Genomic DNA, 27,600 nt, shown 5'->3' on the forward strand with positions numbered 1-27,600 from the left:
GGCACCTCTTTTTTCTAGAAAACCCCCACTGTAAGATCAAAAGCTTGGGTGCCAGGTGAGCCTCCTTGGGGAGGGCATTCCAGAGTTAGGGTACCACCACCTTCCAGAAGCCACCTACTGTACCCCAGTGGTATTCCCAACTTGTACTCTTGAAGTGGTTTGTGGTATGTTTCAAAGTACAATTAAAAAGAAGAGTTACAGGGAGGATCAAAAGAGTTTATAAGCCTCCCCCACCTCACCCCAATCCTTAGTTGTACCAACTGCCACTCTGCTGTAGAATCCATGGGCCACAGTAGGTCTCAGAGGGAATGACCCCATCTTAAAAATGGCTGCAGGAGCAGCCAGAGGTGTTACAAGAGTTGCATATTGTGAAGCCATAGGGAAGTGATCACTGCACTGCTTGGGTAATTTGAGATACCTGATTTGATACTGGAGGAGGAAATATGAGGATGACCTAGGACAACTGGGAGGCTGTTTATCCCCTGCTTTCCAAAAATTACAATAAGGCAAGTGGGAGACGAACCAGGCCTCATCCATCAGCCAAAGAAGGAGTTCAGCGCCAACTGCTAGTTCCCTTGAAAAAGCAGGAGCAAAGGTGGGGGGGGAGGAGGAGGAGGAGACTGTCCCCACCCACACGCCAACGGAATAAGAGCCCCCAACTGCTCTTCAAGCAAGAACTTAGCAAGGGAAGATCAGCCTCATGGGTGTAGACAGGGGGGGGGCAGGAGGGGGCAGCTGCCCCCCCTAGAAGCAAAAAATTATTGTATTTTACAGACCATAACCAATACTTTGCCCCTCCAAAAACTGAAGTGGAAAGGGCTTTGCTTTAGCAAGAGCAGCTCTCCACTTGCTGGGGGCGGGAACACAGCTGTAACAAAAACACATCAAATAAATAAAGCAAAGTGGCTACCAGTACTTAAGCAGTTAAGACAATGGAGCAGAATATCCCTTCAGGCAAGGTCCACCCTATTCACCCTATTGTTATTCAGTGGGAGTTGTTAATGGGCATTCAGGGATCGCATTAACAGTTCTATTGGCGATTTAATGAGGGTGCAGAGGATTCAATTTGACTAAGGTGGCCCTGCAAGGCTAAAAGGAAGTGAATAAGAAGGGGGGGCTGTAGCTTTGATAGACACAGTGATGTTTATAAAAAGCAGTGGTGTTCCAGTCTGCCCCTCCTCCTGCATCTGTATACTGTAAATCAGGGGTGGCCACCTCCCAAGAGACTCTGATCTACTCACAGAGTTAAAAACTGGGAGTGATCTACCCCCTTTTGGGGGGTTCAGGTCAAAGCTGTTGAGTTTTTTTAAGGAAGGGAAGCCCTGTTTTGGGGGGTTTAGGTCAAACTTGTTGAGCTTCTTTTAGGAGGGAGGGAGGCCCATTTTTGTTTAGGGCTTCAGGTCATAGTTCAGCTTTTTTTAGGGAGGAGGAAAAATTTGGGTGAGCTTTTTTTAGGGGTGCCAGTGATCTAGCAGTGATCTACCACAGACATCCAGTGATCTACTGGTAGATCACAATCTACCTGTTGGACGTGCCTGCTGTAAATCAAGCAGAGAGAAAGCTGCTTACAAGGCTCCTGTACAGGTGTACCGGTATCTTCCTCTTGCTGCAGAGTTCTAGCATCACAGCGTCACCCAGAGGCCACCCACAAATGTGAGTTATCCCTCTCTCTATTTCTTCCTTCCTTTCCTCCCTCTTCCATCCTCAATAAAATACTGGGGGGGGGGGGCAGATAAGCCCCACATAGAAAGCCCATCAACATGGGGGGGGGACTCTTTAAAATACAGTATTTACCAGTAATTTCTTTTGGGGGGGGGAGGCACCTAGGCCTCTAGGAGTTGGCTGCTATGCCTAGGACAATTCAAGAAAGCAGAATCATGCATATGCTATGGTAATATATCAATAGAATCATGGAATTGTAGTCGGAAGGGACCACAAGGGTCATCTAGTCCAACCCCCTGCAATGCAGGAATTTTTCCCCAATGTGGGGCTTGAACCCACAACATGGTTGAAATATTATGCTGATATGCAGCAACGCCTCGGAGCCATCGAGACTGCGGCCCTGTCTTGCCTCGCCCTCGCCTGCCCTGCCACCCCCTCTCCCCTGCCCGACCCTCCCATCCTCTTGCTGCAGAGTTCCAGCTTCACAGCATCACCCAGAGGCACCCACAAATATGAGGTATCCCTCTCTCTATTATTCCTTCCTTCCCTCCCTCTTCCATCCTTAATAAAATACTGGGGGGGGCAGATAAGCCCCACATAGAAAGCCCATCAAAATGGGGGGGGGTTTGACTCTTTCAAATACGGTATTTACCAGTAATTGGGGGGGGGGTGAGGCACCTAGGCCTCTAGGATTTGGCTGCTATGCCTAGGAGTAGGACAATTCAAGAAAGCAGAATGATGCATATGCTATGGTAATATATCAATGGAATCATAGAATTGTAGTCGGAAGGGACCACAAGGGTCATCTAGTCCAACCCCCTGCAATGCAGGATTTTCCCCCCAAGATGGGGCTTGAACCCACAACATGGTTGAAATATTATGCTGATATGCAGCAACGCCTCGGAGCTGTCATGACTGCGGCCGTGCCTTCCCCCGCCCTGCCACCCCCTCTCGCCTGCCTGACCCTCCCGTCCTCTTGCTGCAGAGTTCCAGCATCACAGCGTCACCCAGAGGCACCCACAAATATGAGTTATCCCTCTCTCTATTTCTTCCTTCCTTCCCCCCCTCTTCCATTCTTAATAAAATATGGGGGGGCAGATAAGCCCCACATAGAAAGCCCATCAACATGGGGGGGATGACTCTTTCACATACGGTATTTACTAGTAATTGGGGGGGGGGAGGCACCTAGGCCTCTAGGAGTTGGCTGCTATGCCTAGGAGTAGGACAATTCAAGAAAGCAGAATGATGCATATGCTATGGCAATATATCAATAGAATCATAGAATTGTAGTCGGAAGGGACCACAAGGGTCATCTAGTCCAACCCCCTGCAATGCAGGAATTTTTTCCTAAGGTGGGGCTTGAACCCACAACATGGTTGAAATATTATGCTGATATGCAGCAACGCCTCGGAGCCGTCGTGACTGCGGCCGTGCCTTGCCTTGCCCTCGCCCACCCTGTCACCCCCTCTTGCCTGCCCGACCCTCCCGTCCTCTCCAGCCAAGCAGGGTAGCCGCCGCCGTTGCCAGCCCCAGAAGCACAAGGTGGCCGCTGCCGCCGCTGCCGCCACCACGATGTCGCCAGGCCAGCTGGCCCTGTAGCCCCGCCCACGTTCCCACTTTGTGGCCCCGCCCCTGAATGATCATGGCTTGCCCCCCCCTAGTTTTGATCCTGGGTACGCCCTTGATCAGCCTCACCACAGTGGAATATAAACACCCACTTGTAGCTGGCCACTTTGTTTTAGCCTTGAAGAGCTGATCTCATTCCTCTGCCTCTTTCCTTCCACACCCCTTCCCTTCTGCCTCTTGCCTTTTTAGTTTGTAAGCCTGATGGCAGGTTACCTCTCTTTTTTTAAGTGAGCCGCTTTGGGAGGGAACAATTGCCTTAAAAATAGGATGAAAATACAGCTAGTGAATAAACAATGATGATTAGAGTGTGTTGAAGAAGGCTGTAGCACAGGAGACGTGAGCAGAAAAGGTTTGCTATGGCTCTACACCGTGTTTCATCAGTCTCGGTTTAATCTGTACAATACTGTAGTCTATTATTTTATTTGAGTTTGTATTTCACCCTATCCTAGAGGATAGGTTATATAACACATTACCTAAGATGAAGATAGAAGCAAAAAACATGAGACCCATTTCAATGGCGAGAACATTCAGGCAGATGCTCCAGTGTTTCCACAAAACTTCATGTGTTCAGAAGGCTTCTGTGTTTTCTTTTATGAACCACTGAATGTTTTCCATGTACAGTGGTTTGCAGCAAATCCCTTGTATGCGTGGCTTCTTTCTCCAGTTATAGAAGAGAATGTGAGTATTTGTAATTGTACTGTATCAGACCAAGCTAAAAGATATAAAATTTTAGAAATTACCTAGAGATTATTGAAAAATGTTTCTCTGAACCTTGGAATTCTGTTGTAGTGAAAGCCTTTGCAGAACAATGTACAGTATATATTTTTCTCTCCCTCTGCTGGACCACTGCATCCAATACACCAGTGAATTTTAATCTTCCTTGGATGAACGAATCCCCAGGTGTCTTGATAATAATTACGACGTTGCACCATCTGTTGAGATCAAAACTCGCTTAACTCTCCTCATCCTTCTTTAGGACTGTTTAGATTTCTCTGCGATTTGTGTATTGTTTTCTTCTTCTTTTTTGAGAGCTGCTGATGGAAACGTGCTTGACGGATGATCTCTTACTGATATCTAGCCTGATGCCTGTGATCTTTGCAAAAGAGAGGGGGAGAATTCCTGTCTAGGAAATGAATCTTGGGATTAATGCAGCCCCATTGCAGAGGATAAATTTTCTGGAATTCAGCTACAGGATCTCCATTGTATGGGTGGACAAGATGGATGCGGAGATAGAACTACACATTGTTTTTAAATGGCTGAGGAGAAGTAGCTGGAGACAGGAAAAATGTGATGCCTGTCAGGCTTGTAAGAAGCAAAAGCTTGGGTGTATTAAATGGAATATTATTCTGCAGTGATTGCTTTTTAAAGAACAAATCTGAAGTAATAGGTAGATGCGGTCTATGTTAAAGGATGTAGGCACTGTCGGAGAAGTCATAGAAAGCAAGGTTCTGCCTCAACTCATTACATCTCCTCACTGTCTCCTGATTAAATGAAAGCACGTTTTAGATACAGTAACTTTTGGCCTGGGTATTTGTGGCATTGTTGTGCATGTAATGGTTTTAATAAATTTCATTTGCGGAGCCAAACAGAGGCACTCACTGGCAGACTGAATGATGGCTGGTGTGTGTTAACACTTCGGGAATAAACTCTCTGAAACAAGAAAGAGAGAGAGACAGAGTTGTATTAGGATGTGCAGAGCAGAAGTGGTTCCCTCTGCCACACAGGGTATACTCTGCCTCACATTTGCACAGGATTATGATATGCACAGTGTGCACTGGATAACTGAGTAGTAATATTCACTGGATAACAATATGTTAATAAAAAAAAATCTCCAAGTTGCATTGATTTAAACATTTTCTTGCCCATTCCCTAGCCACTTAAAGGCATTTTGAACAAAAAGATATTCCATGAAGTAATGGGGGGGAAGTAGGTGTGCAGAAAGAGAAAATAGGTTGGCTTCACCCATTTGTGCTCTGGCCCTGCCCACTTTTACCTCCCTCTCCACCGGCATGCAGTCCCTGACAGATTACCTCACCCATGGTCTAGGCCAGTCTTATGTATTGTGGTGGGACAATGGGGAGGAGTTGATGCTTTAGGTATGCTGGACTCGAGCCATTTAGTGTTTTATAGATAATCACAAGCATCTTAAATTTTGTCCAGAAAACAATAGGAGCCAAGAGCCAATAACTGCCCAATCTCTAATTTCCATACCCACATGCCATAATTCAATGCTTTCAGTCTTCCAGCACATAATATGGGGAGGGTCTGGACCCTGCACTAGTCTCCAGTAGTCAAGAGAAAGCAGGCCAGTTGGTTTCAAAGTGTCAGTGTGTCCCAGAAGGCCTTGTGACATCATAGAGGCTGATGGGTGACACTTCTCAGATGCATGCAAGTGTGTCTGGTTCAAGGGTTAATCCCCATCATCCTTTATGACAGGAATGGGGAACCTGAAGCCCTCCAGATTACAACTCCCATCATCCTGACTATTTGCAATGCTGGCTGGAGTTGATGGGCATTTGAGTCCAGCATCTGGTGAACCATAGGTTCTCCAATCCTACTTCATGACTTGGCAAGGAATTCTGGAAATTAGTTTTTGGTGCTATAGCCGTACGAAGAAGCAGAATATTGTGGCCTGGTTCCGCCTGCCTGTTGTCTTCCAAAGGAAATGAGGGACAATGTGATGAGGCACCCACTGGATCAAATTACTTTCCAAACTGGTAGAGTTGCTTTTATTAAAATGGGATTGTTAGAGTTTGCATAGCGAGAAGTTTTGGTTTTCCTAAAAGGATCAAGTGCTCACTTTAGAGGAGCGGTTGTAATTTTGCAGGAGTTAAATATCTGCCCCATAAATTGTTAGCACTGGGTCACAGTTAGTGAACTCCCTTTCAAGAGTTAATTTTATTTCACAGCTCTGGGGAAAAGTACATTTATCTCAGGTTGGTTGGCCTGCTCTGTATCACTGCTTTGTTGCATTTTGACCTTTGAGGTGAGAATCAAAGTACTTTTGGAATGCTGTGCTGTAATTTCGAATCACCCCCACCCCCTTGGAATAATTGCAGCATTTATAGCTAAAACTCAAGAGATGTGCTGTTGAAAAGGAAATGAACATTATTCTGTAGAAGAAACTGCTTTAAAGAAATCAGTAGACTATTTGCTCACATTCATACCTTGTTGCCTTTGCTCCTCCTCATTATCAAACTTTTCACTGTCAGTCCTTGGGGCCACAGCCTATCTTTTCTGCACTTATGTATCATGCTAATGGATAGTGCTGCATAAAATCATGAATACCAATAATCCAAAATAGTATTTCTGCAGCTCATTCTTCCCATTATTGCAGAAGGATTAACTGATATTACTTCATTTATTTATTCACTTTCTATACCACCCTTCACTCGAAGATCACAGGGCAGTTTACAATACAGGTAATGACCGATTTACGTGCCTTAGTTTTGTGCGTGACTGCACACACATGCAAAGCAGTGATCTGGAAGTGGCCAGAAAAGGGGACAGACTGGGAGTGGGGGCATGGCAGGGGCATAATTTAACCGCTGTGTAAATCAGGGCTTGCCTGTATTAAAAACATAAAAATACATAACATAGAAACAAACAAAAATAATAACCTACATACATACACACTGTACAGTGGTACCTCGACTCCAAATTTAGTCTGTTCTGAACGGACCTACATAAGTCGGAAAATTTGTAAGTCGAAGCCAATGGGGGAATTTTTTTAAAAAAATTCGTAAGTCGAAAAAATCCCATTTAAACCGCATCCAAAATGGCGGACGGAACTCTGTTCGTAACTCGAAACATTCGTAGGTTGAATCATTCGTAAGTCGAGGTACCACTGTATTTTATTTAATTTATTTATTTTCCGTCATTTGGTGCCAGTCTAAAAGACTCAATTTACCTTAGTGCTATGTCTGTATTGGTATTAGGTATTAGGTTTGTGCTTGTGTTGGGTGCTATTGAGCCTGATCTGAAAACAGTATTGAGGGATGCTCTAGGAACAGCTTCTTCCTTAGCCTCCTTCTTACTGCTCTACAACAGTAGCCTGCTATGAATTACTATATCCTCCCTCTCCATATACAGAAGTGAATGAATGTCATGTTTTGTTCCCTGCTCCCCATGATTCTAATTAATATAAATACTTCCTCTTTCTTGCAGCAGCAATCAGGCATCACTTACTTTTTGCAACTCGTTTCTATCCATTTTCTTTATCAACGGTCCTTGTTCCTTCCATCCCATCTGCTTTTCCTTGACCATCTGTCAGGACTGAACATACGATCCTGCCTTGCACTGGGTCAGAATGTTGGCCTACCTAGCTCTCCAAGGGGAGCTCTCCAAGGTCTCAAGCACAGGTCTTTCCAGGCCTGCTATCCAAAGTTCTTTTACCGGAGGTGATGGGGATTGAAACTAAAACCTTATGCATGCAAAGAATATGCTCTGTTACAGAGTTGCAGACCTTTCCCAAGATTCTCTCTTGACACTGTTTTAAAGTGAATCCATATGCCAATTTGGATAGGAATTAAGCTCGGTCTTACATGGATTGCACAAACTGCAGTTCTAAACGAAGCAAAACCGACATCCATAATCAGTATCATACATGAATATAACAAGGGGAAAAGCTGTAATAAGCCAGGAAGAGAGGAGGGAGGAAAGCCTAAAAGATTTCTATATCAAATTACTGTGAGTTTTCATGCCAGGATGTGAACTGAGTGCATTCAAAGTGGAGGGGATGTTCAGCTGACCTTTTCAGCTGTTTCAAAATGGACTTCGCCAGTGACAGGGAAGTACTGGAAAAATTAGCTGTGGCAAAGAGGCACACTTTGCCTGTGGGCAGGGTTAATAGGCCGGCCAAGCCAGCCTACTGCCTGTCAGAGTAGATTACACATCAAACTATGGCACATGGGTTTTATTTACTTCTTTTAAACCATCATTTATAGCATGCATTCTCTTTGCAGTACAACTCAAGAGTGTGATGGTGCTGTTGGCTGTGGAATTTTTTGACATGGGCTTGGTTGTTGCAAGTTAGAGAAAGTTTGAAAAAGTTTTGGTAGGGTCAGCAGGAAAGAGACAATCACAGGAAAGCAAACAAGATCAACTGTAGTAGACCTGTGACTGGGGCTCGTTTGTCAAATATTAACACAGTGCATGCACACACACACACACTTTAATTTGGTGATCTAATCTGGCGGTAAAGTGTCAAAGACTCAAGACCATAACTGAGTGTAACCCACACTTCCTAAATCAGAACCTGAGACTTTTAGAAATCTCTTCTCCCCTGGAAATCTGTCACTGCTCAGATTTGTGATGGCTAAGACAGGCCAGCAAAATGTGGAATTCACCAAGCTAAATGTAACTTACTATTCACATATAATGTCCCTCCAGGAGTTGCATGAATCTGCCTGTGACTGAAAAAACATTTGCTTTTGTTGTGTGCCTAAACACTGATGCAAAATTGATGGTGGGGTGCATATGTAAACATACCATCAACCTCGTAATATTCAGGTTGCTCTATCTGCACTTCCAACTTTTTATTCCAAGCTTCCAGTTTAAAGGCTTTGGCCCAATATACATGAAGGAGCATCTCCACTCCCATCATTCAGCCCGGACACTGAGGTCCAGCTCCGAGGGCCTTCTGGCAGTCCCTCATTGCAAGAAGTGAGGTTACAGGGAACTAGGCAGAGGGCCTTCACTCCTGCCCTGTGGAATGCCCTCCTCTCAGAAACAACTACCTGATATTTAGAAGATTTCTGAATACAGCTCCTTATAAGGAAGTTTTTAATGTTTGTTCTTTTACTGTGGTTTTATAATTTGTTGGAAGCCACCCAGAGTGGCTGGAACAATTCAGGCAGATGGGTGGCACATAACTAACTAACTAACTAACTAACTAACTAACTAACTAACTAACTAACTAACTTCTCTATTTCTCTCCCTCTGCAACAGCTTCAGTCTTGAACTCCATATTCCTTTAATATGCTTTCCCCCGGTGGAGTATACACCACAGAACATGCTCCTGCTCCTTGGTGCTCCTGTATTCAAGTCCTGCTTTCAGGGTTCCCAAAGGCATCCGTTTGGCCAATTTTTAAGAACAGGGCGCTGGACTAGATGGCACATTGGCCTGATCCAACAGGCACTTCTTAGATATGTAATATGCATAGCTGCCAAGTTATCCCTTTTTTAAAGGGATTTTCCCTTATGCTGAATAGGCTTCCTCGCGAGAAAAGGGAAAACTTGGCAGCTATGGTAATATGTAGGGGGCTGCTCTAACCACTTACCCTTTTCAGTTTACCAAGATTAGCTTCAGGTGGAGGTGTCCTTTTGTAAAGTTCTGGTCCTGGTAGATGAGGCAGGTTGTGTGCATGCTTCCAGTGTAACATCTGAAGCAAGAACTCATACATCTCTGACAAAATCAGAGATTGCTCACCTCTTCTCACCCCAAGATAATGGACCATGTAAACATCAGTGGGTGCATCTCTCCCTGTGAATTTGCCCCATTTTTTTGGGGGGGGGGATGAAACAAAATCCCTGCATGTAAAAAATACTCCCACATGACAGGGAGAGAGAGGGGGGGGGTTTACTGTAGCATTTTCCCCATTTTGACAGTGTACTTCATCGTGGAGCTTTTTATGCGGGGGAGCAAAATATGAACTCCCCTGCTTTCTGCATCCTTAAGTGGTACAGTCTAGGACAGGCATCCCCAAACTGCGGCCCTCCAGATGTTTTGGCCTACAACTCCCATGATCCCTAACTAACAGGACCAGTGGTCGGGGAAGATGGGAATTGTAGTCCAAAACATCTGGAGGGCCGAAGTTTGGGGATGCCTGGTCTAGGATTCTGCTACCACAGTCTACCACTTCATTCTGAATAATGTATAGATTTGGATCTAAATGTTGATTGGGTAAAGTGTCTCCATAAAAGCCATTTGCGTGTTGTCATAGCACAATTGAGAACATTTGCCCAAACACTAACATAAATGGTCTGGTGTTATAACTGGCACCTCATTGTGGTTAAACTTTAGTTCTTGAGAGCGGTTAAGTATTTGGAGTGATATAACTAGGCCTATTAATTTAATGATGCCCCTGTGGTACGCCTTTTACAATCATCATTTATAGCAATCAGGAAATGGGTCACTGTGCAATTAGTGACATATATACAGAGACAAGCATTTCTATAAATGAAGCAGAAGTAGTAATTTCCTATCCTGAATGGCTAGGCCTTTTGTTTGACCATTTTCTGTGCAACTGCTGTGCAGCTTATTGATATAGGAAACATAGAATCATAGAGTTGGAAGAGACCACAAGGGCCATCCAGTCCAACCCCCTGCCAAGCAGGAAACACCATCAAAGCATTCCTGACAGATGGCTGTCAAGCCTCTGCTTAAAGACCTCCAAAGAAGGAGACTCCACCACACTCCTTGGCAGCAAATTCCACTGCCGAACAGCTCTTACTGTCAGGAAGTTCTTCCTAATGTTTAGGTGGAATTTTCTTTCTTGTAGTTTGAATCCATTGCTCCGTGTCCGCTTCTCTGGAGCAGCAGAAAACAACCTTTCTCCCTCCTTTATATGACATCCTTTTATATATTTGAACATGGTTATCATATCACCCCTTAACCTTCTCTTCTCCAGGCTAAACATACCCAGCTCCCTAAGCCGTTCCTCATAAGGCATCGTTTCCAGGCCTTTGACCATTTTGGTTGCCCTCTTCTGGACACGTTCCAGCTTATCAGTATCCTTCTTGAACTGTGGTGCCCAGAACTGGACACAATACTCCAGGTGAGGTCTGACCAGAGCACAATACAGTGGTACTATTACTTCACTCATTGTTAATGAGAGGAAAACATGTAATTTATATTGAATCCCTGAAGAATATAATCATTAATATCCCCCATTTCTATATTATAGCTTTAATAGGAGAGCTAAGGCTGCTGCCCGATTATACTTTTGTGGATCACTCATGTTTTGGAAGCTTGGTCTAAAATAAATACAAAGTGTGTTTTGAGCAGACGTAGGCAGGACAGGCTAGATATAGACACAAGTGGGAGTCCACAATATCTGGATGGATGTCTGAGGGTGGCACACTCAGGAAGGAGCTGCAGGACCCTGGACAGCTCCAAACAGATAATTTGCTTGGTCTACAACTGAGGCCTTTTATTTCTATCAGCCCAAGCTATCCCACAGAAACTTCATCCCCTTCCTGGAGAGCCTTAAAGGTGCAGTCCTCTGGTGCATCTCAGCCAGCTAATACATTGTTCTCTGCCAAGCCGGGAGTGGGGAACTCAAGTCACCTAGTGCAAAGGGAGTGGAGCAGTTCCTCCAAGGAATTTGATTCTGGACGCTCCAGTTTAGAGGTTCTGGCTCAGGAGGCTCCAGGATGGCAGGTTTGGATTTAGTATTGAGACCTGGTTCTGGGTTCAGCAACTCCACGTCGGTCGTCCTGACCAGGCTGGGTTCCTCTTCCTCTGTGTCAGAGTCGTGACAGCTGCTCAGGGTCAAGAGCATATACATATTCAATGGACACAAACTTGTGCATCTGCACAAGCAACCAGCCCAGTCAGTTTCCCCCTAAAAAAATGTGTTTGAGGGAAGAAAGAGGGTTTTGGAGGTCATACAAAAGCAGCCACAAACATTGTATTACATATGCAGGCCGTTTTTATGGACAACTGGGCATTTGGGATGTGTCCATTAGCTGAAGGGTGTGTGAATCCTGAAAGTTGCCCTGTAGCGTGGGATGGAGTTGCTGTTGTCTAGTTTCACTTTTCTTTCTTTCTAGTCATTTTGGCTTTTCCCTGGCAGGAGCAAGGAGCAGTTCTCCTGGCAAGCAACATTCTGTACTGTACTGTAGTGTCTGCCAATCATTGTCAAATGCTTCACTGCTGCTAGTGTAGTACAATATAGATGCCCAAGATTATGGTGCTGCTCCCCTAAAAGCTTCAGTTTTCTTTCCCTCTGTCACTGTGATCTCTTAGGTTATCCCTTGATGATTCCTTCTATGTGCCAAGTCTTTCCAGTGCACAGATTCTTAAAAGTCATGTCCACACTGCTTATTACTGGAGGTAAGCCCTTATTATGGTCCAGTTGATCTTGGTACAAAAACTATACATTATAAAATGTAATTTAAGGGAGGAACCCCCCCCCCCAATTCTTTTTAAGATAACCAAATTCTATTTATAGTTGGTTATCATTTGGTATTCCTATCACATTCCTTCCAGGCAATTGCTGTTCCTAGGTCTTACGTAATTGTGCTCTAGAAACAGTGTGTGCCAATCAAAAGGTTAATAATTCTGCAAGGGGAGAGCAAGGACCAATCAAGGAAAGGCTCCAGACGTAGACTATTTTAAGTAATTGTGCTGCAACAGAGATGTAATGAGATGGTGATTATAGAGCTGATCATTTGTAATGGTCTAAAGCTGAAGATTTGGCTGGTTGTTTCAGATCAATATGTGAACTCCAGCCTTCCTCATCACTGCAGCTTCTAGCTGTGTGTGAGAACCTCTCCTCTCCAACCAATCTCTCTGCCAGTTTTCCTTCCTCTGTCAGAGTCTACCCTCTGGCATTTTCTCCTTTCTGTCATTCATCCGTACCACTTTTTCTTCCAACTCTCCTTTTCTAGGCTCCATTGCGTTCTTCAGACCTCCCTTTTCATGGACTTCTTCCTTCTTCTCTTTTCCTAGTGTAACAAAAGTTTCTTGGCCTATGTTTTACTTGATAAGAAGTCAATGAGATATAACTTTGTATTCCAAAGAGTTAATTATTAAAAATGCTTTTAAGACTTACTCATTGGAGTTAAGCACAAATCAAAAGTTCCCAGTCTATTCGGATGAATAGATCAGGCACTTTTGGTTTGTGTATTTTGTTTTGTGAGTTTGATGGTTGAACAAGAGTGGATAATTATGTAATTTATTATTTCTTAATCACAACATGATCAGCGGATATGGCTGCAACTTAGATTGTGATGAAGCCTATTTGCAACAAAAGACACCTATGTGAATGAGTTAAAGGACAGTATGAAATAAGGACAGGTTATTATTTTGAAGGGATCACGCTCTAGCTGAATTTATTTCATCTTCAATGACAGCCAGTATTTCAGCTTGGAATTTCTATATACAGTCAAAAGTGTCTGGCCTGGTGTTAATTGTTCTGTCTGAATTAATATGGCCATGTTATTTATTGGAACAGAACAATCAGACCCAGCTGCTGACTGTAGCATGGGGGGCCCATTTCAATTAACAGCCCTATCCTCCCAAAGGAGCAATTGCATGAAATGAGCAGCAGGCATACAGTGAAAACAGAGTGTCTGCCTTTCGGAGAACAAAGATAGTGTTTTGTGCAGGATAGAAGATAATCAAATACATCCTTTGTTGCACCACCTTACCTTTTGTCAAACCGGGGATAAATTTCCATTTGAAAACCAAGTACATTTACTAGCTTCATGGCAAATCAGAAATGCTGATGGGACAAAAGTCATCTTCTTTGTCTGAGGTCTGAAAAAATTGGCTGGATAACTAACTAAATTCTGAGCATGCTCAAAAGTTATGCTCAAAAAGGATTTGATTTTTTTGGGGGGGCATAACTTTCGCTGGCTTATGCCCTGTGTTTTCTTCTTTAAGGGTCTACCCCTGCCCTTTTCTCTGCTGTTTTGTAAATCTGTGATATGCCAGGTTTTGCTGGTGTGGTCACATTGGGACATGCCACTGTACTAGTGCTATACTGGGAGGTATGGCTGGCTGACATATTTAGCACTTGAGGTTGTGCCATTGGACTGATATAACAGTGCTTGTGTAAGATGAAGTTCAATTTTAGAACACCCCATTTGTCTTGGGGAAATGTCTACAGTCCATTAGAAGTGATTCAAAGAAGTAGGCATTATTCACTCCACTATGCCTTTTGTTGTTACTTTGACTCATTGATGATATAAAATTCTTCAGGGAGCTATTAATCCTTCTGCTACTGAAATGTTAGTAAATTTTGGTACATAGGGCATCACCTTCCTGCCTTTTATAGCACTGATAGTTTGTTGTGTCTCATCTCATAGCAGCATATTGCTTTTCCCATTAAGAGCTTCGATGTGGCCAATTTCATTGGCTTTTTCATTTGTGTTTCTTTAAAATCATGTTCTCTGGTGAATTATGAGCCAGTAAAACACCGGCTCTTTGATCAGAGCACATGTGTCTGGATGGTTGTTCAAGAATACTGCAATACTGTATATTCCAAGCAAAACAAACACACTAGGTGTCAGGGTGTAATTCAAGTTGTGCCGTATCAAAAGCACTGCAAAACATCATCTCTTGTCAGTTTTGTTTTTATTGGGTTAAAATACTCAACACAGTACAGTCAAACAGGAATAACTAAGCAAAATGGAAAAACTTCTTGAGGGGAAGAGGAAACAGTGATGATCCAGCTCACCCTATGTGAGCTAATATACAATTTAAAAATAATCTCTTTCATAAGTTTAAAAAGACATGAGCAGATTCAATCCATTATAAAATGAGGCATTTGTATATTGAGTTGAATGTCTGTAGAATCTAAAATGCAAGTGATTCAGTCAAGCAAATAATCAGGATCAGAAGTAGCATTATATTTAATAGCTAAACACACTACTTTTGTGAACAAATTGTGTGGTATTCCCCTAATTATATCCCTTTTTAAATTTCAGATATCCACAAGGCTTGCAAGTACTGTTGATGTGTTGCTCTGAGACTCAGAAAAACTTTGTAGTTCTGCTTAACTCCCCACCCCGTTGATTGTAATATGTAACTTATGAAATGGACATACTTTGACACTTTCACTTACATTAAATATTCCAGTGATTATCGTTTGCAGTTAGCTGAGGCATGAAAGCTTTTCTTTAGTGGATGTTTTCTTTATATTTTAATCCCACCCTCTTCTCAGTTTGTCATGTTGTAAAATATCATCAACACAGTAATAGCCCTAACACTCAGAGCCATCCCATGATATCTCTATCCCTGATGCAGATAAAATGTGTGACTTCCTGCTCTTCTGTGACAGGAATCGGGAATCAGCTTTGATTTCCTGCCCTTAGTCCTTGCTCCCTCTTCTGTCTTCTTCCAGTCAGATGGGCTGGAGACAGAACAGGAGTCAATCCATGATGGTTATCTGAGGTACAGCAATCACTGACGTTGGGTACCTCTGGTGTCAGAAGTTACGCTGATGGAGCAAAGGAGGCAAGAACAGCAAGCATGATCGTTTGCTGCCTTCAACTTGCTAATTGGTGAAAATGAAGTCCAACTGATCCTTTCTGAAAATGGTGTGAAATATTTGTCATTTGGAAGCATAAGCTGTTGCATACTTTCACAGAAAACACATCAGTAGTTTTTTTTTGGGGGGGGGGGAATTAAGCTGAGATTCCAAGTTGAAATTGGGACTTGTAGGCAATTAAAATCCTCTTTGTCGGAGGCTACCTTGAAAATGTATTAATTGGCACATGGCATTAACTGATACCTTGACATTAGAATAAAGCGAATAATTAGGGGGCAACTGAATTGCTTATGACCTTATTGTGAAATTACCCAGTTGTTTTCTCTCCTGGCTGGAGAACTCTTAGTTCACTGTGCATTGAACCATATCAGTATTAAAATTTAATATTTCCCTTTTCTATCAGAAGTGACCTGCAACAATTAAGCTACTGTGTGCATCTCTGAGGATGGGACTGATTTAAATATTGTAAATTTGACCAGCTCTTTACTTTCTCTGCTGCTACCAGAATGGAAAGGAAGGTGGCAAAAAAAACAAAAAACAACCCAGCAAGATTTGGTATAATACCATTATTTGGGATGTACCGCTTTTCGAAAATGACTTAACCTCTGCCTCTGTTGCTAGGACAACTAATGGATATAATTGGAAAAATCTATGTTAAAGAGACACAGGGTGTGAATGAGTAGAGGAGCTGAAGAATTTTTGAAGTGTTATGGTATAATGATGGAATTAATGGACTGAAATGCTATATGAGCAAATTGTATTCCTCCAACACTTCATATTTTAACTCCCAAGCTTGCATTTCCCCCTCAAATTGTTGATCCTGTATCTCAAGCTTATAAGTACTCTATGGAAAGTTCCTATAAAAACACAGGTTCATTTAACACACCAATGTAATGCTTAATAACCTGCAATATAATCTGAAAATTGCAACACATTCTCCTGGGATTAAAAATAATGTCTCTAATGGCATTTTCACATGGATTCATATTGACCCACAAAAGAGTTAAGAATTAGATCATACCATATAACTCTATCGAATTTTTAGACAGGGTCCACGACAAGCATGCTTTCTTTGACTCTCTGTTCATTATGTTTCAAGATATTTAACTGACCTGAAATCAATGAAGCTGTGTTGGATTTCTTGAAAAGATGTAATGGTAAAAAGAGAAAGAAGATCTCAAAAAAGGGGTTTTGGTGTGTTCAAAGATCTAAGGATCCAGTCCCAGTCATGCCAAAATCTGAAATGTTGACTACTCTTAAATAACGCTTATGGAAAAGTGTTGCTTCCTACACATTTTCACCCCAACATTAAACTACGGTAGCTGTATTTGTCACTTGATAGCAGTACCAGGACATGTTTGTGTGTTTCGTTTGGGGATCCTAGGATTACTGACCAAACACTTGTACATTTGTGGAGAAATATTTGTGCCTCAGTCCAGTGTGACATGTGAACAAGTCTATTAATGATGACTAGGGCTATCTTTTTGGTGGTAGCCTTATTTTGCAATGCTTATTTATGAGTGCTGGTGCTGGCTAGTAGCTTTGGAGTTTTGCTGTCCTTCAGGATTTAGATAAGGAAAGTATCAGTGTCTCTTCTTTCTGTCCCCTAGTTCGAGAAATACTTGTATCCAAATGGTTAATAAATCACTTCATGTACCTGAGCATTAGCGTGGAAAGATAAGTGGTACAAATATTCTTATGTTTTCTGAGCTAGCAAAGACACGCTCCCTAGAAATACAGCTGATAGCAGTGGATTATATGAGATAGCAGGCTAGCACAAAAAGAGTCCTTTCTAATAAGAATAATAAAAAGCATGTAATGGCTTAGAAAATGAGACAAAAGTGCTAATTTGTTTGCAGAGCAAGCTGAAGCAAAATCCACAAGAGAGAGAGAGGAAACAATGTGAAAAATTAGAATGTAGGAAAAGTAATATTACAAAGTGTGTCAAAGCACCCACAGATACGGTCAGTACAAATGAATAAAAGAGGAAATGAGTGGTTTTCTGTGTTTGCCATTGGTGGGCAATATGTTTGGTGTGTTGGGTTGTTGCTAGTATGGTTTCTTGCTTTAAATCATGTATTAAATCATGTAAGAACCATAAAGCCGTTATACAAATATATGGTGGCATCGCTCTTGGAGCACTGTGTACAGTTCTGGTTGCTGCCCCTCAAAAAGGGAACCAGAAAGCTGAAAATGGTTAAGAAAATGGTTAAGAAATGCTTAAGAAAATGATCATGGGGCTGGAGCAACTCCCTTATAAGGAAAGGCTACATTTTAGTTTAGGGGGGAAATGAGCGAGAGGGAGATGATGATGATGATGATGATGGTGATGATGATACTGGTTGGGTTTCCCCAGCCATTCTGGGTGGCTTCCAACAAAATATTAAAATATAATAATTCATCAAATATTAAAAGCTTCCCTAAACAGAGATGTATAAAATAAAGCACAATGTAGAGACAGTAGTTGGGGATATATTTTTTCTCCCTCTCTCACTTGGGGTCATCCAGTGAAGCTAAATGGTGTTGGATTCAGGACAGACAGAAGTTCTTTTTCACCCAGTGGACAGTGATGGCTGCTAACTTGGACAGCTTTAGAGGGGAGTCAGACACCTTCATGGTAGATCAGGCTGCCAATGGTTGCTAGTCATGATGGCTATGTAATGCTTCTAGTATCAGAGGCAATGTGCTTCTGAATACCAATTGCTGCAGATCATGAGCTAGAAAGGAATACTGCACACGTGTCCAGCTTGAAGGATTCGACTAGGTGCGTCTTCGATCCAGCTGGGCCCTTCTTAACAGTTGTGCGCTTTCCCCTTGGAGTAGATGGACAGTAGCCATGTACCAGGCCACTGTGGTAAATGAGATGAGCAGTAGCAAGCCCATGGCCTTTCAAAAGGCTAAAAACTGAATAGCTTTTTTTATGAGGAAGTGGGTTAGGTAGGATATAACAGAGGAAAGAGGACAAATGTAGGAGGCAAGCAAATGAATGGGTAACAATGGCTCTTAACTGGCCCCACACCCATGGATTACTGTATGTGATGTTGGACCACTTAATAAAGTAATTTTCTTCACTGCCAGCACCATTATCAAAACCAGGGCTATGTTATGAGTATCATGGTCCCTAGGCTACTAAGGCAGGTTCCTTTAACTGATTCATTTTTAGGGAATAGATAGTAGATTGCAGCAGCACTGTGTTATTCTGTTGGATAACCCCAGCCCTGGTCAAAACAGACTTGATCTTCATTGTCAGAAGAAATAAATTGGGTGCAAATCCCAACTGTTCTGTAGACCACAGTTTGAGGAACATTGTACCCAAGAATCTGCAGAAATGAAATATTCCACTTAAAATGGTAAGTGCCTAACAACAGGGACCTGTCTTTAGTTTACATTGCTCAGTAAAGCACCATATATACACTGAAGGTGCAATATAAATAATACTAAATGCTTCTGCAACAACTTGAATGAATGCTCATCTTAATTTCTTCTTGCTGGTATCCTTGACATTTTCAGTTTTCAAAAAAAGATTTTCAGTTTCAAAAATAAAGATGCACCAAATTTAATTTATATTAATCTGTCCAATGAATATTTCATGTGAAAGTTTAAACAAGATTGACTCAGTGGTGCATTCTGCTATCTGCATAATGGCAACTGTTAATGCTATTTCGTGGAGCTAAAGCACACCTGTTGCTCCAGGACTTGTCTTACTGGGTTAAATGACAGCCACAACTTACAAGCCACCCCCTACACAAAGGGTAGGTAAAATACCACAAAGGGTGGTAAAATACCACAATCCTGCCTGAAAAGGACCCAAAGAAAGGACCTATCATTAAGTAATTCAGACTCAGAATAGTCTGGAAAATGAACACCATGTTATAAGAAGCAGCTGGTTATGAAAAGATCAAGTTTTGGCTTAATTCCAGTTCTCAGTATTTGTTGCTTAAGGGTTTCAAGGTTAAATGGGACCAGACAATCAGGAAAACGGTTCCTGAATTTTAATTGGATGACTACTTCACTCCATAGTTGGCCTGCCATCCAAAAGGAAAAAAGAAATGAATAAAATGAACCTGGTAACAGATGTACACATGAGATCTATAAGATCTCTGTATATCTGAAAGATATAACGTATGTATTACCATATGTCTTACTGTATATGTATGCACTACTGAATACAAAATGAATGTATTACTAAAAAATAAATATCTAACATGACTACCACTTTCCTTTATTTTGCTAGGTAAAGACTTTTAATAATATTTTAATAATAATATTTATAGACTCATTGAAAATGGGACAGGACAAACTGTTATGAAGTGATGGACAAATTTAAACTTTACAAGAAGTTCTGCGGGGTTACTTTCTTTTAATAATATGAAGCAGCAATGTTTTCACATGAAATGTTACCAATGGGAAAACAGTTTTGTGTAGATGTCCAAATCCATTGCTAGGTATTAAGAGTTACCTCTTCTCTTTAAATACAGCTACATCTGTATTGAAAATTTAAGAGGATGGCTGAAGTTGATGATTTTAGCTGTTATTGTACTTCATTTTATTAAGGTTTTTTTATTATTATTATACTGTAGTATACTTTTGATAGTGCAAGCTATCGTTGAGCAATGTGGCAGAGTTCTTTTTAACAACACACACAAATATGCATAAAGGCATGTGTAGATACAAATATTTTTTTAAAAAATTCATATATAATCAATAAACTGCCGCATTGGGTCTCCTTTGTTAGGCAAAAATAAGAATAAAATTCCAAATGTATCTAACACTAAAAAATGATTTTCTTAATATTTCTGTAAAAGCATGGTCTGGCATATTTTCAAATAACTAAAAAAGTAATTTAAGAGGCGTTCTGTTTTGCAAAATGTTGCATATTAGGCAAAAATAAAATAAAATAAGAGTATAGAAATGGATGGAATAGCCTTCAGGAATCAGCTGTGGTGGCTGCATGAGGCATCTCTCATACGGTAGCTTTTCTAGCAAGTGCAAGAATTAATTAATGCCATCTATCCTTCTGCCTCTGACCTCAGGTTGTCATAGTCCGTTTTCCCACTCATTGATCTGTAATATAACCTTCCATTTCCTGCAAGAGCTGTTAAGTAAAAGAAAACGCATAATGGTTGTGCTCCTGAACCACCATGACACCTGCACACTGCTGGGGGGGGGAGGGTGGCACATGGGAAGACTGGAAAGAGCATCAGCAACTTGCACAGTTGAAATGATGCACTGTCATATTTTCGGTCTCAATTTTCAAATTGAGAAAAATGTGGAATATTTAATAACCATCTGTTTGAATAGTATTTTTCCCATTGTTCAAAACCAACACCAAAAAGAGTGTCCCTCTCTACCACTTCTTCTTCTTCTTCTTCTTCTTCTTCTTCTTCTTCTTCTTCTTCTTCTTCTTCTTCTTCTTCTTCTTCTTCTTCTTCTTCTTCTTCTTAAAATGCTCTCTCTATTAGCACCTAAGTGCATTGTCATCCCAAGGGCAAGCATGAAAAGTATTCATTAAACTGAAACTAATTCATCTCCTCTGTCTTCTTTTTTTTAAAAAAAAAATCTGCTACCAAAAGCAATATATTTTGTATGTTTAGGCAGACTAAAACAGCAGCTGCTGATGGCTCCCTACAAAACAAAATGAGCAAAATTATCAATTTCCGTAACTCTCCTTATCTAGAACCAGAGGAAGCTGCTGATCATTATGGCCTGAATGCTTTGTTTATACAAATATTTGAATGAAGCATAGGTGTCTCTCTTGAATGAAGCATAGGTATCTCTCTAGAAAGCCTGGCACAAGCAGACTCGGCCCCGGAAGTTGGACAACAAGACCCAAACATATGGCTCCTAACCACTACTACATGGTAGTTTTCTGGAAGTCGGAGCTACTGGGCTCATTATGCGCCTGCACTGCGGATGGCCAAAGGGTGATATTATAATTCAGGATGGATCTAGGGTCAATAAAGGGCCAATTGCATTCCACCTGGTCTGATAAAGCTACTGATTCTGCCATGACATTTTAGTCTCAGCAACTTGTGGTTAAGGTGTGGGCAGAGGTGTTTTTAGAGCTATTCCAGATGTCCTGTTTGCGGAGTATTCTTCCTGATTTGTAAGGTGGGCAAATGGTCCATTGCTTAGCTGCAGTTGCGTAGTAAGGTATACACAATTTAGGCAATCTACATATGCAATGGGTTTATTTATAATCCCAGGGAACCTCAGGCAACATACATGTGGTTCCCAGGCACTCACCTATCCTAGCACTGACCAGACCTATAGACCTGCTTAGCTTCAGTAAGGTGGTAACCTGTCAAACAGCAAAATCTTTCCCAGGCTATACCATTTCAGGCTGCAGTCTGAGGGTTGGACATATGAATGTGCTTCCAACAGAGATATGGATGGGAGAAGCAACCCTTTCTGCACATAGAAAAATAGCATGCCAAGATTCCTTTGTCTTGCCGTGGTAAAAATATATATAGATTACCTCTTGTTGTTTTCTTTTAATGCATACTAAGAGTCTTTAATGTAATGTAAGCTTATGTTCAAATTATTTAACACAAACTTACCCATTTGCAGAGAAGAATGTTATCATTCTAAGTTGTTTAGTCAATCTGATTTTTAGTCTGATTTCTAGCCTTTAGGTAGGACAGAGTCACTGCCCCAAACCAGCAATTTTTCACCTGGTTTCCTGACCCATTAATCCTTTTCTCCTTTCAGATTTTCTCTCACCATCATGGTTTTTCTGAACTGTGGAGGCGGGGGCTACTGGTTCTTTGAGCACGCTGCGTGGAATGGTAGGGGACAACTTCCCATTGCATTTGCTGCATCCCTAAGCACTTCATACAAATCAGCAAACTCATTATTGATCTCCAAAAGAAACAGGAATTAATAAGGCCTACCATATCCTCTGTAGGTAAAGAGTATTTAACAATGAACTCTGCTTAAACTTCATAAAAGCCTCTTCAGCAAATCAGCAGGAAAAAATATTGATCTTAAAATAAGCATGTGAATGCTAATTGTATTTTGCCTTTCCACTGGAGGACCATTACTTTATTTAGCTGGAGTTCATCCTTTAATTTTATTGTCTCAGTGCATTGTCTATGAGGCCATTTTCTTTAGGTTTAAGCAAGGTCTGTAACAGCTCCGTTTTGCTGACCCTTCCTTTTTTGCAAGGAGTATATTGACTTCTGAGAGCTAGAGAAGCTTTTAAGATCATGTTACAGTCACCCCAATCTGAGTTACATATTGTGTAACAATGGTTTCCTGTTATTGGGCTCTCGGTTAAATGGATTAGCATGATGCCAAGTACAATAATTGCCTCGCTCTGTATTTTAGCTCAGAAATCAATTGGCGGTACTTCTGAACTGCCATCTTCATAACACAGGCTTTAATTACATGCACAGTTTAATCTGGGAAAACCACACGTCTTTTCCAGTCCTGCTTCAGTCACAAGAGTATTGGTTTGGTGGATCTCCTCTTACAACTTGTCAACACTCAACAAATGTTTCTTGAAATATTCCTCTGTCCCTGCCAATTGGCACTGGCCCACCGACTCTGTGAAACAAAGTTAGATATATCTTCATCACTTTTGTGTTGTGAAGTTACTGAACAGGGAAAAGAGCCTACTAAAAATGAAGGGTCATTCATTTCATAATATGTTGTCCTCACTTCCTAATGTGTATGTTGACTGTTATATACACTTGCATGGCCATTCACATGTTACCGGTACATAAAGTCTGACCAGCTGGGGATTCCAAGCCAGGCATAATCTCCCAGTCATTCATAGTGGCTTGCCAAGTCCTTGACAACTCTTCTGTTTTTGAGGTCCAGGCAGGCAGCAAAATTAGAGTTATAGGGCTCTGGATTGCTTGCCATACATGGCTAGTGGGCTGTGTTTGACTTGGTGTGCCATAACCTGGGCAGGGTCTGTGCTTTATGACATGGGACCCATCTGCACTATCTGAACTCAGAACAAATGAAAGAAGTAAAGAAAACTTACATAAATATGCTTACTCTGCATAAAAGGTGTAGCATATTTGCCTTATTCAGAAGCCAAACATAATTTGTGCTAGAGTCAGAATATTTTTGCAAGGATTATTGTGGTAGCAGGAGGCAATAATAATGATTGGAGGATGTGTAAACTTACAAATGCTGTGGTATTTGCAAACAATTCTAGTATGCTTCCAAATGCATTCATATGGCCATGAGGACTAGCAAGATGCTGTGCCAGACATCAGATCCATTTTCTTGTTCTTATCTACCACATGAATTGGTAAACTGTATTGTGAAACTATCAGCATTTTAAAATCATGGTTGTGTTTTCATTATAGGACTGACAGTTGCAGATCTGGTCATGCCCTGGTAAGCTATCAAAAACTGCTCAGCAATATCCTTTCTTTCTGCTCTGATAAATTCTTTGAACTGGTTCACACATGCATGGATATCACTTGATTATTTTAATCTTAATGCCTTGTAGTTAATATCAATGGATTTAAATGAATCAGGGCAGTCTCGAGCAGGTCACGCGCCCTGGTGCTGAGGGGCGGAGATCGCTCCGGCGCCCCCACCCCCGCAGGGCGCAGCATGGTTTCCGCGCGGCATGGTTTCTGCCTACTGGCCAGGTGCCCTGGCTCACCGCGCCACCGGGGGTCTATCTAGAGCTGGCCCTGAAATGAATAGCAGGTTATGTGAAAAGGCCAATTTTCTTACCTTCCTGGTCACTTTGAGGGATTTTGCTATTTGCTTTAGTCTCACACTTAGGACTTTGCCCAACAGTAAACCCATAATTTACACAGTATGATCAAGGGATCACACCTAAAGCCAAAACCACGTACAATCAAAGCCCATTGGGTTCTGTGACAGGTGGGATTACCAGTCATTTTTCCTGGAACCCTGCCCTCTTTCCACTCCTTGACAATATAATAATATTGCCACACAAGTAAAACTGAATGCACACAACTTAAATGTGCATAAATTATGGACTTACTGTATTGGCAAAACTATAATTTGACACTTGTAATCTGCATAGGCCTGACAAGTGATGGAACAGAATCCCTTCTTCTTCATAACAGCCATTTTCTTGATCAATAACCCACTCAGACTAGTAGCCTTTTTCTAACATGAAATTTCCTTTTCCAAACTATTTTTTCCTGTTCAAATCAGCATTAAAACTTAATGCTGAATAGAATGAAGGTATCTTGGTCATGTTTCTTAGGTTAAAGGTCAATGTAACTGTCAGGGGGACTCCCTACAAGGAGCCACCCCCAGTCATCCTGACCAGCACTTCGCCCAGCGACAGCACAAGCAGCGAGTCGGGAGGAGGGAATGAGGAATGGAGCGGTTTGGAGAGAGGTTCTCAATGAGGTGTCTGAGCCCTGGCAACACTATGGAGGACAGAGAGTGCAGGAAGGGCTAAGAGATGTATCTGAGCCCTGGCACTGCTCTGGTCGAGGGTCAGCGGATGAGGGACTCAGCGAGACATCGGAGCCCAGGTGCTGCCCCAGCCAGCAAGAGGGGAAACCTCTCCTTCTGGCGCCCGAATTGAGGCTCGTGCCCACACGTAAGGTGAAGGGGCAGCGTTTTGGGGTGCCCAGGCTTTTATGCTGGCCGAAAAGCAGGAGGCAGCCATTGCCGGGTTCTGAATCGGACTTGGCGGTCATGTTCTCTGTTATCTCTGCACTGTAAATAGTATGCACAATAAAACTCTTAAAGACAGTGCGGACTGGAGCATCTTTACTCGAGAGTAGCCGCAAGAATCCCCTGACTGTAACCTTAAATAATTTTGCTTTCTGTTACAGCCAGTGATATATGATGGGCAAATTCTTAATACTTCTGAATTCCGTGATTCATAATAACATATAATGTTAGTCTTTGTTCCAAGATGGGTGCATATAGAGCTTTCTCGGCAACTTAGATGCAATTAAAAATTCCAAGCGAGGCATTCTGTTCCAAGTCAGAGTCTCTATGTCCTAAATCCTAGTAACTACATTCGAGATATTTGAGCTTCCTCTGTGCCATATTTTCCCCATCTGTATCAGTTTGTCAAGGCAAAAGCTATCTAAACAGTCATTCTCTCCAACATCTATATATGACTGTCAAAATACCCTAACTCAGCAAGCATCCTATCAGCATCATATCCCCTTCCCCATTTTGGTCCAGTCACCAGGGGGGTATTCATTTTTGCTTCAGCAATAAAAAAAACCAAAACCCCAACAAATCTAATGGAGTTTATTTAGACCCCCTTGCTTTAAGTAAGCAAGTTTTTAATCTATCGTGTGCATTCCTGTAATGTAAGGTTGATGTTAATGGGTTGTAAAGTGGGTAATAATTTTCTTACTGGCCCCTTCAATCAGATTAGATCATGTTATTGACCATGCTGTTCGTTTTATAACCACAATCATATTGTGGAGGAAGATCTTTGGCAAGTTGCACATTTATAAGTGCCCATTAAGGCAAAGAATGACAGATTTGCACATTTGGCATTTTTTTAAAAAATGTCTTTTCCCTGAAGACTGTTTTCCTCTCCACATCCTGAATTAGCATCTTTACATCCGTCTCAGGTTTTCATGCTGTTCAAACAATAGCTGATTGTTCAGAGCACTTATTTTATAAGGCAAAGTTGTTAGTCACAATTAAATATATATATATATATATATATATATATATATATATATATATATATACTCTTTGAGCCATTTTGCTTATGTTCATTTTCTTGCTCTTTATTTCCCCTTTCAGTGCCTTTACTTTTGTTTAAATAATGTTGCAGTATTTGTTAAAACGTCCTCTTAAGATAGCCTCCACTGAACCCCAAATTATATACAATCCTATTCCCTCTCTGACTTCCCTTTTTTCATCATATTGAAAAAAGTTACCAATTACTTCATTAATTATTTCCATTTCATGTTCACTTCAAAGTAATGGTGTATTTAATTTAATAGTATATTTAATTATGCTTTCACCCATGTTTCAACCTCTATATTGAAGTTTTAGTTTAAACTCAAATGAATTCTCCAATAATTTGTCTAATCAACTTTTAAAGCTATGTAAGCCGGTAGTTTTTTTCCACATCTTGTAGTACTGAATTCTACCAGCCAGCTGGTTTATTAGGAATTTTGTGCCTATTAAACTGCCAACTATTTAAAAAAGAACGTTTAGTTTTTAGTTGATTAATCTGTGTTTTGACTGAATTAATTGATTAGATGTAAATCAATTTATAGATTATTTACAACATTTCCTCTGTCCTCTGGACAGTTTACAAAACTCAGTAATAAAATAAAAATGCAAGCAAAATAAATTTAAAAGCAATAAAATACAATAGTATGTAACCAACAATGTAAAAGTAAACACAAAGCTAGCATAAATCAATATGGCAAAGTTACCATTCATTAGAACTAAATGCAACCTTTGTTCTTTGTATGTGCAAATTTGTATTAGTTTTATAACTATTTTACAATAAAACTATTACCATGCACCAAAACCTGCCCCTTTATTCTGGACACATCAGCTGCTCTCATCTATTCACGCCACAGCTCTCAAAAACAGACTTCTTCTCTTTATACATGATTGGTTTAGACCAGGCACCCCCAAACGTCGGCTCTCCAGATGTTTTGGACTACAATTCCCATCTTCCCCGACCACTGGTCCTGTTAGCTAGGGATCATGGGAGTTCTAGGCTAAAACATCTGGAGGGCCGCAGTTTGGGGATGCCTGGTTTAGACCTAGTCTTCTGCTGTCATCTCTGATTTGGCCTTTTGCCATTCCTGATATTAAAAGTAAATTTAAAAGAATGACTCTCCAACTGATGAATGTTGCGTTACTGGTTGCTCAAATGGATATATCCAAGGAAGACAAGCTGGAACAGTTCTTTCACTGAATCATTAGTCCTAATACTGACTTTCTCTTGCATAAAGAGCAGGAGGCTGCTAGCATGTTACTATAGCTCCCAAGCTCTAGGAGACAATCTACGGGCGTTTCCACCATTTCCTCTACCATAGCCCTCTTAGCCAACAAGGCAAGCTGCTTTTAAATCTGAGTTGTAGTTTGTCTCACTTACTAGGAAATGTGATTTTTTTCCCTAGAAAATAATTTTATTTAC

The 27,600-nt window shown here is 41.4% G+C and overlaps 1 protein-coding gene across 3 annotated transcripts in view; it reads left to right on the forward strand.

Moving 5' to 3' along the window:
* LOC118096362 (heparan-alpha-glucosaminide N-acetyltransferase-like) overlaps nt 1-27,600 on the forward strand; it is a 171,909-nt gene that overhangs the window by 80,444 nt on the left and 63,865 nt on the right. For all 3 annotated transcript variants that reach the window (XM_035138109.3, XM_035138106.3, XM_035138110.3), the window contains 2 exons: nt 22,221-22,297; nt 23,834-23,864. In XM_035138109.3, the coding sequence (XP_034994000.2) occupies nt 22,221-22,297; nt 23,834-23,864 (108 nt within the window). The remainder of the gene's footprint in view (nt 1-22,220; nt 22,298-23,833; nt 23,865-27,600) is intronic.

Source organism: Zootoca vivipara, chromosome 5, assembly GCF_965207765.1.
Source record: "Zootoca vivipara chromosome 5, rZooViv2.hap1.1, whole genome shotgun sequence".
Taxonomy (NCBI): Eukaryota; Metazoa; Chordata; class Lepidosauria; order Squamata; family Lacertidae; genus Zootoca; species Zootoca vivipara.